Raw genomic sequence first — 14,392 nt, forward strand, 5'->3', positions numbered from 1 at the left:
ACTTAAATGCAGCTTTCTGGACCCCCATCTCACATTTACTAAGCAAGAATCTTGGGTAGGACCTAGGAATCTTTGTAAAGATTTTTACAGAAGCATCCTGGTGATTCTAAAACTTTAGCTGCTTCAGAATCACTATTCTAGGGGCTTGGGAAAGTTGACTCCTGAGGTTCCCCTCAAGCCCTTATTTCAATTCTAGACCTGGTTTGACCCTTAGCAGGCTGCGTGGGAGAACAGAGTTCTCCAGGACGGGTATCAGCCCACTCCCCTAAAGTGTTTGTTCTGCAGTACTGAGTCTCTGTTTTAATAATTGTCCTGTGTCTGTATTTACCTATCTTGCCAAGCATTAAACATTTATAAAATGTCCTGTGCTGTACTTTTCCTCATCTCTGACCTAATGTGGGCCATCATCTAAATGATACATGGATCAAGGAAGATAGTATAGAATACATATTTAGCCAGTCAGAATTTAATATGAAAGGAGAATAGACAGGACAGTTTCGTGTTTTAAATATAGAACTACACCCTTTAATAAATACGGTTAAAAACAAAAATTCACTCTTCTTGTAGAAACTTTGGATATATGTAGGGGCGCCTGAGTAGCTCTTAAGCATCCAACTCCTGGTTTTGGCTCAGGTCATGGTCTCATGGTTTATGAGTTTGAGCCCTATGTCAAACTCTGTGCTGACAGTGCAGAGCCTGCTTAGGATTCTCTCTCTGTCTCTCCCTCCCTCTCTCCCTCCCTGTCTCTCTCCCTGTCTCTCTCCCTCTCTCTCTCCCTCCCTCTCTCTCTCCCTCCCTCTCTCTCTCCCTCTCTCTCTCTCTCTCTCCCTCCTTCTCTCTCTCTCTCTCTCTCTTTCCTTCCCTCTCTCTGTACCTCCCCCATTCAAGCTGTCTCCGACTCTATCAAAATAAATTGATTAATTAATTTTAAAAAAAGTAAATAAATAAATAAGCTTTAAAAGATAAAATAAAATAAATTGAACAAATGTTGCTACACTCTTGCATTGTACTGTGCTGCACTGTGAATAAAGCAGTGAGCAAAACAAAACTGGTCCATGCCTTCAAGGAGCCTATGGTCCAATTTGAAGCAGTGACATTCAGCACATACACAAAGAGAGAGAGAGAGAGAGCACCTATGTTATGAGGATTTTATTAAGTCAGATGGCTACAGGATGTGTGAAGTTGCCGCAAGACTGTTCCTGAAGGGAGAAGCGACATATCCTTTACTCTGGGCATCACAGCCACGGACTGCCTTTTAATCCAGCCAATAAGCACTTTGCTGTTGACAAAGGGGACTCTGGAGAAGGTGGGGAGAGCAGGACATGAATGGATCTATTAGAATCAGAAGACCAGGGATCACATTCCACATTCTAGTCATTTCAATTCCTTGAGCTACAAATTCTTAACCAGTAAAACTTTAGATAATAATACTCTTCAGAGTTGGTATGAAGATTTAATGTGATTGCCTTAATTGCTGAGCACATTTACTGTCGACTTTCAGCAGCTTTGCTGGAACCTCACATGAGTCTGCTCCCTTAGTCCAGACCACATTCTACTCCAACATGTTGTCTTCCCTTTTCTTTTTTTCTTTTTTAATTTTTTTTTACACTTTTTATTTATTTTTGATAGACAGAGTGAGACAGAGCATGAACTGGGGAGGGGCAGAGAGAGACAGAGACACAATCTGAAACAGGCTCCAGGCTCTGACCAAGCGTTCAGCACAGAGTCTGATGCGGGGCTCAAAACCACAAACCTGAAATCATGACCTGAGCCGAAGTCGGCTTAACTGACTGATCCACTCAGGCACCCCTGTCTTCCCTTTTCTTAGAGAGATCATAACTACCGGTTTGCTAGGTATGTTTCCCCTTTCTCCCCTAATTTGCCTCTCTCTTCTTGAGAACTCTTGTGTCTCCACACCTTCCTTTTTTATCTGTAAAAGCCTGCTGTGCAATGACACTATAGCTCAATAGAGCTGCCCAAAATGGGAAAAAAAATTTTTTTTCTAGTTGGTTTTCTTTCACACAAGGAAANAAAAAAAAAAAAAATGTGTTTAAGAAACTAAAAAAAAAAAGAAGTGGCACTAGAAATTGAACCTCTTTCAGTCTGGCTTCAAAGCATATGTTTTTTCCCGTCGTGGGGAAAAGACACTGGCAGCAGTGTCCTTTGTTTCCAGATAGCAGAGGGGAGCCCCCAGGCAGAGTCACCGACAGAGTCACAGAGAGAGTTCAGGGTATGCGGGGCGCCATGCCTCAACTCATGGCTTTTCCTGAAATCCCTCCCTTGTCTGCATGTTGCTCTTTTTAATACATGAAATCAAGGTCCCCATTAGGAATATGGCAGAAATATTTTTTAACATTTTATTTATTTTTGAGAGAGAGAGCACGAGTAGGGGAGGGACAGAGAGACAGGGAGACACAGAATCTGAAGCAAGCTCCAGGCTCTGAGCTACCAGCATAGAACTCACGGCTTGTCAGGGCTTGAACTCACGAGCTGTGAGATCATGACCTGAGCTGAAGTTGGACGCTTAGCCAACTGAGCCACAGAAATACTTTTAAAACAGTAGTGATGCTTCTTAAAGAGGAGAACTCTCAGGAAATGTGTTACACGTAAGGCTTTTTTGGTGAAGGAGGCAAGCAGAACTGGTCTCAAGGCTGCATGGAACCTTCCAGCATTTACAGAGGCCCCAAGCACTTTTTTTTTTTAAAACAATTTTGAAATCTGTTGGTTTGTTTCTTTTCTTTTCTAATTTTATTTATTTATTTTGAGAGAGAGAGAGCCTGACTCAGGGCTCAATATCACAGACTGTGAGATCATAACCTGAGCGGAAATCAGAGTCAGACACTGAGACTCCTGAGCCCCCAAGTCCTCCCGAAGCGCCTCTGAGCAGTATTTGCTGCCTACTGAGCATACAGAGATTTTCCCATGACTGTTAGGAGGGTACCTTGGATTGAGCATTGGAGTGCAGGGCACTCTTCTCTTTCCCTTTAATATTTTATTGTAGAAAATTGCAAAAACATAAGGAAGTTTGAAGAATAGTACATTTAGCCCAAGCACCCATTAATCCATTTCAGGAACCTTCCTCTCTCTACCACTCCTACTTTGTCTGTCTCACACACGGGCTCTTTTCCCTGGAAGAAGATAGTTGAGCCTTCTAGCTAAGGATAATGGAGGCTTTAAAAGTATTTTTTAAACTATCCTTTGTTGAATACCTATTTATGTACTAAGTACTGTGCTAAATACTTCAATGGTCCCAAGTAACTGTATGATGCAGGGACTGTTTTATAGGAGAGCAGAGCTCCCAGGAATTCGGAATATGGCTGGAGTACAAGCACCTGGTCCAAGGCGACACGGTCAGAAGTGCTGGAGCCGGGACTCCAGTCTAGGGCAGTCCCGGCCCAGGCCCCCGACCACTCCTTGCACTGCTTCCTGTCTCAGCCTCCATCTCTGCTTACACCCCCAAAAGGCTTCCGTTCTGTGGCACGGCCTGTCCCTAGCCAGGGATGGCTTTTTGTTCGTAGTGCCACTGGCGGGCCCAAGCAGTAGCTGCTTCATCCCTGGTGCAGGAGGGATGGTGAGAAGGAGATACGGAGAGGGGTGGGAGGAGGGAGAGCTGGGAAAAGCCAGGTATTGTGGCACTTCCAAGTTGGTCCTGTCGCTGTGCTCTGGCTGTCCTTCTGTAATGTTTCCCCTTCAAAGTTGCCATTATTTTACCTAAACAGAAGTAAATACAAGTAGGAAAGGGCATATGTGGGGTGATTTTTCCCTAGGCCCTGAAGTCCCCCAACCCGTCCCCGGGGCAGTGGTGACTGTCCCAGCTCCCTGGTACCCGAGGTCCCCCAGCCCGTCCCCGGGGCGGTGGTGACCGTCCCCGCTCCCTGGTACCCGAGGTCCCCCAGCCCGTCCCAGGGGCGGTGGTGACCGTCCCCAATCCCTGGTACCCGAAAAAACCCAGCCCGTCCCTGGGGCGGTGTTGACTGTCTCCAGTGCCGCTTGCTGGTACCGGAGCCACCGGTTGCCAGGGTCCTATCTGTGCCTAGCCCCGTCGTCTGTGCTTTCTTGGGTGAAAGGTGACCCTCCCGTGTGTTCCAGTCTCCCTGCCCGTCTGGGTGGAATCAGCCGGGGTGCTGATCATCTCTCTAGCACCTCCCAGCCCATGCTCCTGTGTGCCCTGCTGTCCTGTGTGCTGGGCCACTGGCGGTATGGGGACACAAGCATCTTTCCTTGCTTCCTAGGCAGTCTGAGGTCCTTGAGCAGAAACCACGTCAGAGCCCGGATCTTTTTTTTTTAATCATCTTTTCCTTATTTCTCTTCTACCCTCCTTCCCACTCATCGTTTACTCTCCCGTCTCAACTCAAAGTAGTGAGTTGAGTGAAAGAGAGGCCAGCCTTCACTGTAGAGGAGAAAGAGCAGAACCGAGGTACAGTCCTCTGTAGCCCAGCACCTTTGGGGGTCACATACGCCACTCGATTTCGGTCCACATGATTTTTAAGGAGGCGTCTGTCCCAGAAATCAGGAAATGGTGGTGCTGACTTGGGGACTAGCTGGCGATGGAGATGGGACCTGTGGCCACGAAATTAAATCTAGCTTCTAATCCTGGCCTGTGCCACTTACTATTACCTGTGCCCTTTAGCACGCCTCCTGTGATTCTGGGTTTCTGTAAAATGACTGGCTTTAACACAGTCTCTCTGAGCTTAGACATGTTATGAGTGTGGGATTTGGGGGTAGCTTACTCTTTGTCACTGATGCCCTTATAACTTTTTATTTGGGAGGAGACATGAGATTCCTTTCCTCATCATGTCGATCGGTTTGGTTCCTATCCCAGATGCAAGTGACAGGAGAGGCAGGCTAAAGTGCACTGTGAGTTCCCTGCACGACATAGGGGTCTTGGTAACAGCACCTCTTCTGGCTCCGTGCGCGGACTTTTTGAGGTGGAGAAAGGAGGCGGGTCTAGAAGTACGGAGGTGGAAGCTGGAAGTGAAACGAAGAGTGGGCTTGGAGCCCTGGCCCTTCTCAGAGCTAGTCATGCTGTGGGGCCCGAGTGTGGTCCTCAGGTTGCCAGGAGGGAGGATTCTCTTCATTCTTTCTCTGGTGACATCCCAGCAGCTCTTCGTGGTGGTTTAGTTCCACAGAATGCTGTTTTCTCTCTCTTGCACACATACACTTTTTTTCTCCTAGTATCTCAACATGCTGAGGACCTGTGAGGGCTACAATGAAATCATCTTCCCGCACTGCGCCTGCGACTCCCGGAGGAAGGGGCACGTCATCACAGCCATCAGCATCAGGCACTTTAAGCTGCATGCCTGCACGGAAGAAGGGCAGCTGGAGGTGACAGCAGCAGGGGGCCGGGGCTGGGACACTGGGGACACCGCTGCTCGCTTACATGCTGTGGCTTAGTTCCCATTGGGAGGGGAGACGGGGTCCACACTATTGTGAGGGGGCACGTAAGTCAGCACTGGAGCCGCACTGGCCCTCACCTTCCTGGCTACTCACATCGACTCGTTCTTCCCTCAGTCTTTCCTGAGATGAGGCAGACACGCACTCACTTCTCTGCCGTGTGGCTCAGAACCACCTGAGCTGAGGTCCCAGCACTCAGACTGCCACTCTTGTTCTCCGTGTGCAGAACCAGGTGATAGCATTTGAGTGGGACGAGATGCAGCGGTGGGATACGGATGAAGAAGGAATGGCCTTCTGCTTTGAGTACGCTCGAGGAGAAAAGAAGCCTCGATGGGTTAAGATCTTCACACCATATGTGAGTATAGACCGGACGTGCTGCTGGGAAAAGTAGACTGGGTGCGCAGGTCTCAAGCTGAGTGCATAGATGAGAGAGAGGGCTGCAGAGATTGCAGTTGTCTCTGCTCTTAGAGCCCCAGGTTCTTCCTGTCTGTCCCGAGGGCTGATGGGGACCGACAGTTCCACAGCCGCCACTCGGTGGGGCCCCGAGACTGGTACTCGGCTGGGTTTCCTCGGCTGAGCAGGTTGGGATGGTGCAGGGCGCCAGGGGCAGGGGGCAGAGGCAGGGTCCTGTGGCACCCGGTAGGCAGTGAGAAGTCAGTGTCGCCATGTTGTTTGTGTTTTGTTATGTTTTTCAGTTTAATTATATGCACGAATGCTTCGAGAGGGTGTTCTGTGAGCTCAAGTGGAGAAAAGAGGTAATTCGAAACACTCTCAAATTGACTTTTTTGTTTGTTTAAATAAGACAGGCCTATGGTCAAGTTCCTAGGACCCTCCCCTCCATCTGTCTGTCTGGGAGTACGAGTTAGAGGCTGGTTATTCCTCCAGCCTTTGGGTGCTGACTAGCTGCACAGGAGAAGCCCTGCTTCCCTTGGCTAGCGGGCAGTTAGCAGTCGGCTGCGGGCTCCTCCACCCCCGTGGCTTCATGGACCCTCCCCTGCCTTGTGTTTGTTTCTGTTTTTGCTTTTTAATCAAATCACTGCCTGTGGTGCTCCTGACCCAGAAGGGCGGCTGTCCCCAGTTTTAGCCCCTCTGACTAGATGCCTCCTGCCAGCCTGTCTGGGCTGACCAGGAAGGCCTGTGTGCGGGAAGTTTCTGCTACTGTTACCGCAGTCCATGTTCACCAGTGTTGGAGAATCCGGAAGATTCTGAGTAGCTAGCTACTTCTCAGAGAAAATGTTTCTGAAGTTCAGAAGGTAAAGTCAAGAACATGAGATGTATATTCTCGGTGTCGTAGGAGGAACAGCGGGACCTGAGAATCGGATGGCCACCCTCCCTGTGGTGCTGGGCACCTGTGCCTCCCTGACCACCCTCCCCCTGCAGTGCTGGGCACATGCACCTCCCTGTGGCGCTGGGCACATACGCCTCCCCTGTGTCCCAGTTCTCCTCTTTTCTCATCAATAAGATGGGAAGGCTGAGCTAGATAATTAATATCTAAGCTCCTCTCTGGGTCTCCAAGGCCGTGCTGCTAACGGGAAGTTGTAGTCGAGGTGGAGGCCCGGGACACAGAGTCTTGGAGCCACATGCTTGCTTTCTCAGTCCTGTCCCAGGCGGCCTCCAGCAGGGAGATGCAGGGCCTCAGGCTTCCCAGTAACTGTTTTCTGTTTTCCTTTCAGAACATTTTCCGGATGGCGAGGTCACAGCAGAGGGATGTGGCCACCTAGCCTTCCCTCACCCCTCCTCTTCACCCTCGTCCTCTCACCCCTTCCGTCTCCTGTGTCAGAGAGTAACCATTAACACAAAAGAAGAGAAAAAGGAAAAAAGTCATTATGTTCAAAAGCCCTAAACTAAATGCTATTAATAATCCCTCTGGGTCTCATGTCTCTGGAATTGAGCTGGTGGAGAGCACAGACCGGTCCACACTGGGAGCAGCTGAGTTAAGACAGGAAGTTGAGCCCAAGCACGTGCCAGAGGCGTCTCCTTTCACCTGGGCCTCCCGCCAACACCCCTTGCGCTGTGGTGTTAAAACCGGAGCTATGAACTCCGCCCATTGGCACTGTTCCGACATATATATGTATGTATGTAAAAATTATATATACACAGATTAGCTGCACGTATATACATATATATATTTCTTTTTAAATTTCATATCGATGGCAGTACCTTTTTTAGCTTGTGTTTTTACACACCTTTCACTAGAATTCATGACTTCTCTCTTGCTCTCTTTATTTTGAAACAAACTTTAAAAAGGAAAAAAAAAATTACTGGGAAAATACCTCTCCTCATGAAGGACTCGAAAAGTTTACAACCTGCTTGGGTTTTTCCCCCCCTTTTTTGTATCGAGTGAGATTCTGGCTCATGGTTGCCACAGAGTCAGGAGCAAGGAACGCAGTTTCTTTATCTTCCTAGAGGCCGCTGGGGAGGAGGCGGAGGTGGGTTTCTCAAGGGCCAGAGGCTTGCACATCTGCAGGGAGAATCTGAAGGCTTGGCATGGCCCTCGATTCCGAGACAGCTGTCCTGCCCAGCCCTGTCCCCATCACGGCTTTGTGGCCACACTCCCCATCTCCTTCTTGCTTCCCGAGGGCCCTGGTGTGCTCTCCCTCCACTGGCCTAGAATGGAGGGGAGAGGCGGGCTCAGGAGGCTGATGCCACAGAACCGGAAATGCTTTGTGGTTCTAATTTCCCATTTCTGAAGAGCAGGCAGAGTACTAGGGACCAGAGTTAAAGCCAATAGCTTTAGGCACAAAGATTGGACTGAGGCCGGGGAAAGGAAGGAAGGACTGCCCTGTGTGCCTCAGCTTTTCCCCACTCCGTTCCTGACCGGTAACCGCCCGTAACCATACATTCTCTGTGACTTCCTTAAACAGCTGTGTCGCAGAAGAACCTGACTGTGTCCCCAGAGCCTTGGGGAAACTTGGTCAGTGGTCCTTGCCAACCAAACCAGTGCCCGTCCAAGCCAGCTGAGGACCCGAGAGGGACCAGTAGGGATACGGGTGATGTGGGTTGGAGCTCAGCTTTTAATAAGGAGACTAAAGGGAAGCCTTTCTGTCCTTCAAAGAGCTCCTTACTCACCTGGGGATTTTGAGACCTAAGAGCTGCACCCCAGGCCCTAGGGGGCCGGGCTCACCAGCTGGGGCAACGCTCTCGGCGCCGCGCTCTATGGATGCTGCGCTGGCAGCTCCAAGTCAGGCTCTGGCGCACCTGAGACGTCTGTGTGTTTCTTTTTCCCTTCTCCGCTTTCCAAACAAAACCTCCACTGGGTGGCGTCCTCTGCTTTGTCTCATCGGGAGCCAGCGGGGCAGTGGTGGGGCAGCTGGAAGTTTCCGTTCTGCCAACTTGGTTTTGCAAATCATCACAAGGCCACTTTCTGTCATCCTGGCGGCTGCTTGCCCCGGGACAGTGCGGGGTCATACAGGACATCTGTCCTCCCTCCCTTTCTCCAAACCCAGGTTGAGCCGCACAGAGCAGAGCCTAGGGATGCTGAATGTTCAAAGTCGCAGAGAGCCAGCCTCAGTTTGAAAGTTTTGATAACAGAATTAGCTTCTTTTGGCTTCCGTGAATTTGATAAGGAGCCAGAGGGTCCTAGAAAAGAGACACTCTGGTTCCCCGCCCCAAGATGCTGCCGTGGCTTTGGGGCCAGCTTTTCCCCACTGCACAGGCACAGCAGTTTGCCCCTGCTCCCTCAGAGCGGGGGAGGGATGAACAAATCTGGGAGCCCATGCAGCATCCCCGTGCTGACCTCTGGGTGGGAGCTGGGAGGATGCCCTCAGGTGGGGTCCCCTTGAGCTGGGTGGGGGCCGCTCCACTCCCTGTGGCGGAGCGTGGCCACCTGGTGCTTTGGGGACTGGGCGAGGGCACCGCGCCTGGTCGTCGGCCATTGGCCGAGTCTGTTTGGAAACAGCCCCTCCTTGCGGCTGTACCGCTGAAGAGCTGCCGAGGAAGGGCAGGAGGGAGTCCCAGCAGAGGGCACCCTTCCCCTCCCTCCCGCAGCAGGCCTCACGCTGGCCACCGCAGAGCTCACCGGGGGCTCCACAGATCAAGTCTGTTTTGCATGAAGCAGTGTTAGTGTGACCCTCCTTCCCCTGTTCCATACTCCCTCACCCTCACCCCTGCTGCCATTCTTCGCCCGGGTCCTGCCCAGGGAGCCTTTGCCTGGGCTCATTTTGCTGTTTGTCTCTGGAAGATGGAGGGGCTTCCCCCACCCCCCGCCCCAGCAGCGCCCGTGGGATGTCCCCCTCCACGCCCGGTGTCTATCCTCTTTGCTAAAAGCTCCGAGTTTTGTACAGATCAGGGAAAAGGGCCGCCCGAGAAACCTGTCCCTGCAGAAGGGGTCCCTTGGCCGTGCTTGGGCTCTCTGTGCTTTATATTTGTATTCTCCTCTCCATTGTCCTGAGCCCAGCCCGGCTGTGTGCTCAGGGCAGCTCGAGGCCTGGCCAGTTTATCCCGGCTATCTCCCCCCCCCACAGCCCCCCCGCCCCCGACCCCATGCCGGTAGCTTTGGTTCTCTTCTCAGAGCTCCAAACCTAGTGCCTGGAGCCGAGCCGCAGTACCGGGCATTGACTGGAGGGGACACATCTCTCTCCTCTCAGAATTTGCCCCCTCGTGGCCTCGCTCCAAGGAGGCACTTTTCCTCCAGGGGACTGTATCCTGGTTGGCCCAAAGTCTCCAGACCCGGAGGGACTACCGTTCCCCCCTTTTCTCCGTCGTGCTTTCTGGCGGGGTCAATTCAGAGACCATTTGGGCTGTTGGAGCCCAGCACACCGCCAGGTTTGCTTGCCAGGTTCACTGTCCCATTAGCTTCCCTTTGAAGGGGGGCCGCGTGGTTGATGCCAGAGAGGGGAGCGGTGACAGGGGAGCGGTGACGGCGGGAGTCCCATGTTCCAGCGCCACCGCCAGCCTGCCTTCCCCCCCCAACCTGAGCGCCCACCAGCCCCGTGGGGGGGAGGCAGCTCACTCCCCAGCAATAATCTCAGTGTGGGGAGCTGGGGCTCCAGGGCAGGGCAGGGGCGGGGAGGGCGGACACCAGTTTTATATCATGCCCCCTTTTTAAGCCAGCGAGCTGGGCTTCAGTTTTCCCCCAGGCCATGCACACTTTTAATTTATTTGAGAAACTCTAATTGTATTTTCACTGCAGTATCTTGTATTTTTTATTTGTGATTTGAGAAATGTGAAGAGAAAATACACAGACACGTAATGGCTAACAGTGTTTCTTTCATTCCTTGTTCTACAGCTAACCACTCTAAAATTGTTTGGTAATGTCACTTAGTGTAATTAATTGTAACATATTCTTTTAAATAAATTGATTTATTGATGAAACTAGTCTATGCCTTCCTGGACTACAGATCCTTTTGGGTTGTGTGGGAAGAAGTGAAGGAGGGACCTTGGAGATGGGGGTTAGAAAGATGGGTGTGCAAACGGGAAGGACCCACCCCCACCCCCAGCAGCTGAGGGTGGGAGGAGAAGCCCCGAGGCCCCTTGCCCAGAGGTCCTTTTCTGGTGACTCCTTTGGAAATGCCTTCTCCTCCCTTGGGTGTCCCAGTGGGTTGCTCCAGCCGGCCCGGGACTACCGCAGGGCTCACAGGACTCAACCTCTGCAGGTAGAGCCTGACACTGCTCCCAGCCCCAGCCACATGGTGCACTGTTCATTGTTCAAGTTCAGCAGGAAACTGTCTAGAGCCTAACAAATGCCAGCACAGTAAGAGACACACTGAGCGCTTGTCCCCCACTCAAGCCCTGAGAGTGGGGGTGGCCCTGGGTGTTCTGTGCTGTCACAGAGCAGTCTCGGGTCCTGTGGTCCAAATCTGCTCTGAAAAGCTCAGCATTTGTGTTAGGCTGGATATTTTTGTTATTTTGTAAACCTTTTTTCTTTTTTTTTTTTTTTACGACCCCTGATTGAAGAGTTTTTTGCTCCTTGATTGAAGACCATAAAAGCAAGGACTAGTTTGACATTTCTTTTGACAGTTTGGGGAGAGACATTTGTCCTGCATCTCATTCACTTGGCCGTCAGCCGTGAGTAATTGGACTCTGAGAAATCTGACGATGGGGAAAGAATTTGTTTTCAAATTCTTTGAAAGGAGAGGATCTGTAGAGCAATGGTAGAATCCCAGAGCTGAATTACAGAAGTTCCAGTTCACAAACGTGCTGGCCCCCTGCCCCGAGCAGGCAGCATGTCAACCGAGGCAGCAGAACAAAGGAAACACGAGGGCCGTGGCACCGGCTCTCCGTCCAGGGAGGAATGAGAGGCGTACAGGGTACAGGTGACACGGTCCACAGCAGTGAAGGGGGAAGCACTAGTTGAAAGTCGGGGAGCCTCTGGATGAAAGTGATGAAGGAAATCTTCATGAAAAAAGTGGCATTTAAGGTGGACCGTTCAGGATGGGCAAGATTTCAACAAGAAGGTGTTCAGCAAACTTTGTGGAGCTGATACGTGCCCAACGCTTACGACTGGGAATGAAAAGCCATAGGAGGGGGAGGGTCAAACTTGTCCAGATGAACAATGAATTGTCTCCAGGCTCTGAGCTGTCAGCACAGAGCCCGACGCAGAGCTCGAACCCACAAACCTTGAGATCATGACCTGAGCGAAGTCAGGTGCTTAACCGACTGAGCCCCCCAGGCTCCCCCATCTGCTGCAGTTTAGAAACATGGTTTTTCAGAATGCATACAGAAGGGGCAGTGAAGACTCTGCTATGATTCGTTGATAAGTGGAAGTAGATCTGGGAGCCCTTATCGTTGAGCGGATGAATGCAGCATATTGGAGGGAGACCCCGCTTGTGGGGGGCCGCCTGGTCACTCAGGGAAGTAGACCAAGAAGGCCCAGAGAAAGAATCTTCAAAGGCCCAGTCTCTTGCCTCAGGGTGACTCAGACGGTCAGACTTAGAGAGGAGAGCGAGTCTTGGCCGGGAGTGGGAACTTCTGCAGTCACAAATTCTAGAAGCCAAGGCTGCGAAGGCTTTGACATTTTAGCAGGAGAATGAAAAGACTGAAGGAAGCCCTGCAAGTCGGACAGGCCGTGCAGAGCCTGTGGTGGAGGAAATGGAAACCTCTCACCTGCCGTCTGTGCCTTTCAAAGCTGTCAAAATACGGCCAGGGCGTGGGGCTGCATTGGAGGAGTCACCCGGGCTTTTTCCTGCCTCACTCACATCCCTGGAGCCCCCCCCCCCCCCAGCTCAGGGTATTTTTCTAAATGTCTGTTTTCGTGTCTATAAATGGAAGGCTTCTCCCGATCCCTGCTATTAACGTGTCAGCTCCACTCTTCTGCCTCAAGAGGTTCTTTCCCTTCTCCCTCCTCTTACGTTGCCATTAACGTTTGAACAGTAACTTGACTATTTTAGAAGCCGTGGAGTTTCATCCTGCTTGGTGTGAATTAGGGGGTCTATTGTCCTTGTTTCTTATTTCCTCTGCTGTCCCATTTTATTACTGCTCAGGCCTCTTCTGCTCAGAAGAGGCGGTAGTGAACTTCGGGGGCTACGAGAACTAACTACGCACCTGTACACCCTTCTGACTCTATTTGAAACTAACATGGTGCCTGAGAAATCTGCTTATAGAAGAAACAGTTCAGAGCTTCCTTCTCTGTCTCTGAGCGTCCTATGTTTTGCCATCAAAATACCTGGAAGAAGGGGCGCCTGGGAGACTCAGTGGGTTAAGCGTCTGACTTTGTCTCAGGTCATGATCTCATGGTCCATGGGTTCAAGCCCCGCGTCGGGCTCTGTACTGACGGCTCGGAGCCTGGAGCCTGCTTCGGATTCTGTGTCTCCCTATCTCTCTGCCCCTACCCCACTTGTGCATCCCCCCCTCAAAAATAAATAAACATTTTTAAAAAACACCTGGAGATGATGAGCACCGGGTGATGTATGTGACTATTGAATCACTGTATTGTACACTGGAAACATAACTCTGTATGTTAACTCTACTGGGATTAAAATAGTAATAATGTAAAGGACCTAGAGCATCCTTGCCCCAAAAATGTTTTGTTTTCCCCCGTAAGACCCCTCCTTCAACCTTCATCATTCTACTGCTTGTCTGGAGAAAACCTGGCTGCAACCTTGCAGGGACAGCCAATCGGTGGTCTTCAGTTTCAGTGAGGGGTTCAGGGAGCAGGTGGGAGGAGGAGGCTTCTCAGTCCTGTTGCCTCCCGACCCCCCTCCCCCATCCCGGGAGGACCTGGCAGTCAGCATGTCGCTCTGGGGATGGCCTTTGGTTTAACGTTCCCCGTCCATCTTTCGTGTTGACCCAGAAACTGTGCTGAGGCCACGGGGAGACGCTCCGGGGAGAATTCCCAGTGCTGACACCCACTCCCGTTATCCCCCTACACACACCGTGGCTGCCTGTGACCACACCCACACGCACGCGCACACGCCCACACCCACACCCACATTTGCGATTTTGGATGCTCCCGGCTGGATTCTCTTCCTTCCGACGCCCCATCCCTCATCGCTGCCAATCTAAGAAGCGTTTCTTCCCAAAACAATGGCCACAGATACGTTTCTATAATACTTCACATGTTGCTCTCAGTTTGGGGCAGTTGAAGAGAAGCGTGGAGCAGAGGTGGGGGTAAGTGTTGGACTTACTCGTCCTTGTGCTCTGGGGAGCAGCTCTGGCCTAAGGCTGGCTGGGCTGGCAGGTAAAGAAGCTTCAAGGTGTGAGCATAACGAGGGTGCAGATAGCGGGGTGCAGGCGCCTTGCAGTCAGGTCTCGGCACCCGAATGAGCCCTGAGGTTCCCCCCCCCGCCCCCCACCTCGCAGCTCACAGAGGAGACTCTCAGGACCAACTGGAGGGGCATCAGGGCATATGTAGTTCCCTCCTGCTTGACGGGAGTCCCTGCCACGCCAAGCCATGCTGGCTTGAGGCTTGACGCTTGTTGGGACCTCAGCCTGGGGTCACAAAACAGGTGGTGGAGGCTGTTGTGAGAGCTCTGTGGGCTTTGGGGGCTGACAGGCCGGGCCTCCTTCCGGCAGGCATCCCTCAGGAGCTTTGTGGCCCTGGCTCAGTCCACTGCCCTCC

The 14,392-nt window shown here is 51.6% G+C and overlaps 1 protein-coding gene across 1 annotated transcript in view; it reads left to right on the plus strand.

The window, feature by feature from the left end:
* Window positions 1-10,711, plus strand: part of SNX27 (sorting nexin 27) — a 69,824-nt gene extending 59,113 nt beyond the window's left edge. Inside the window, exons 9-12 of the mRNA XM_039246265.1 lie at window positions 5,176-5,325; window positions 5,621-5,749; window positions 6,090-6,149; window positions 7,068-10,711. Coding sequence (XP_039102196.1) covers window positions 5,176-5,325; window positions 5,621-5,749; window positions 6,090-6,149; window positions 7,068-7,115 — 387 coding nt within the window. The 3' untranslated portion in view covers window positions 7,116-10,711. The remainder of the gene's footprint in view (window positions 1-5,175; window positions 5,326-5,620; window positions 5,750-6,089; window positions 6,150-7,067) is intronic.
* The last annotated feature ends 3,681 nt before the right edge of the window (window positions 10,712-14,392 follow it).

This window comes from Hyaena hyaena, unplaced genomic scaffold (assembly GCF_003009895.1).
Source record: "Hyaena hyaena isolate Hyena2069 unplaced genomic scaffold, ASM300989v1 scaffold_284, whole genome shotgun sequence".
NCBI lineage: Eukaryota > Metazoa > Chordata > Mammalia > Carnivora > Hyaenidae > Hyaena > Hyaena hyaena.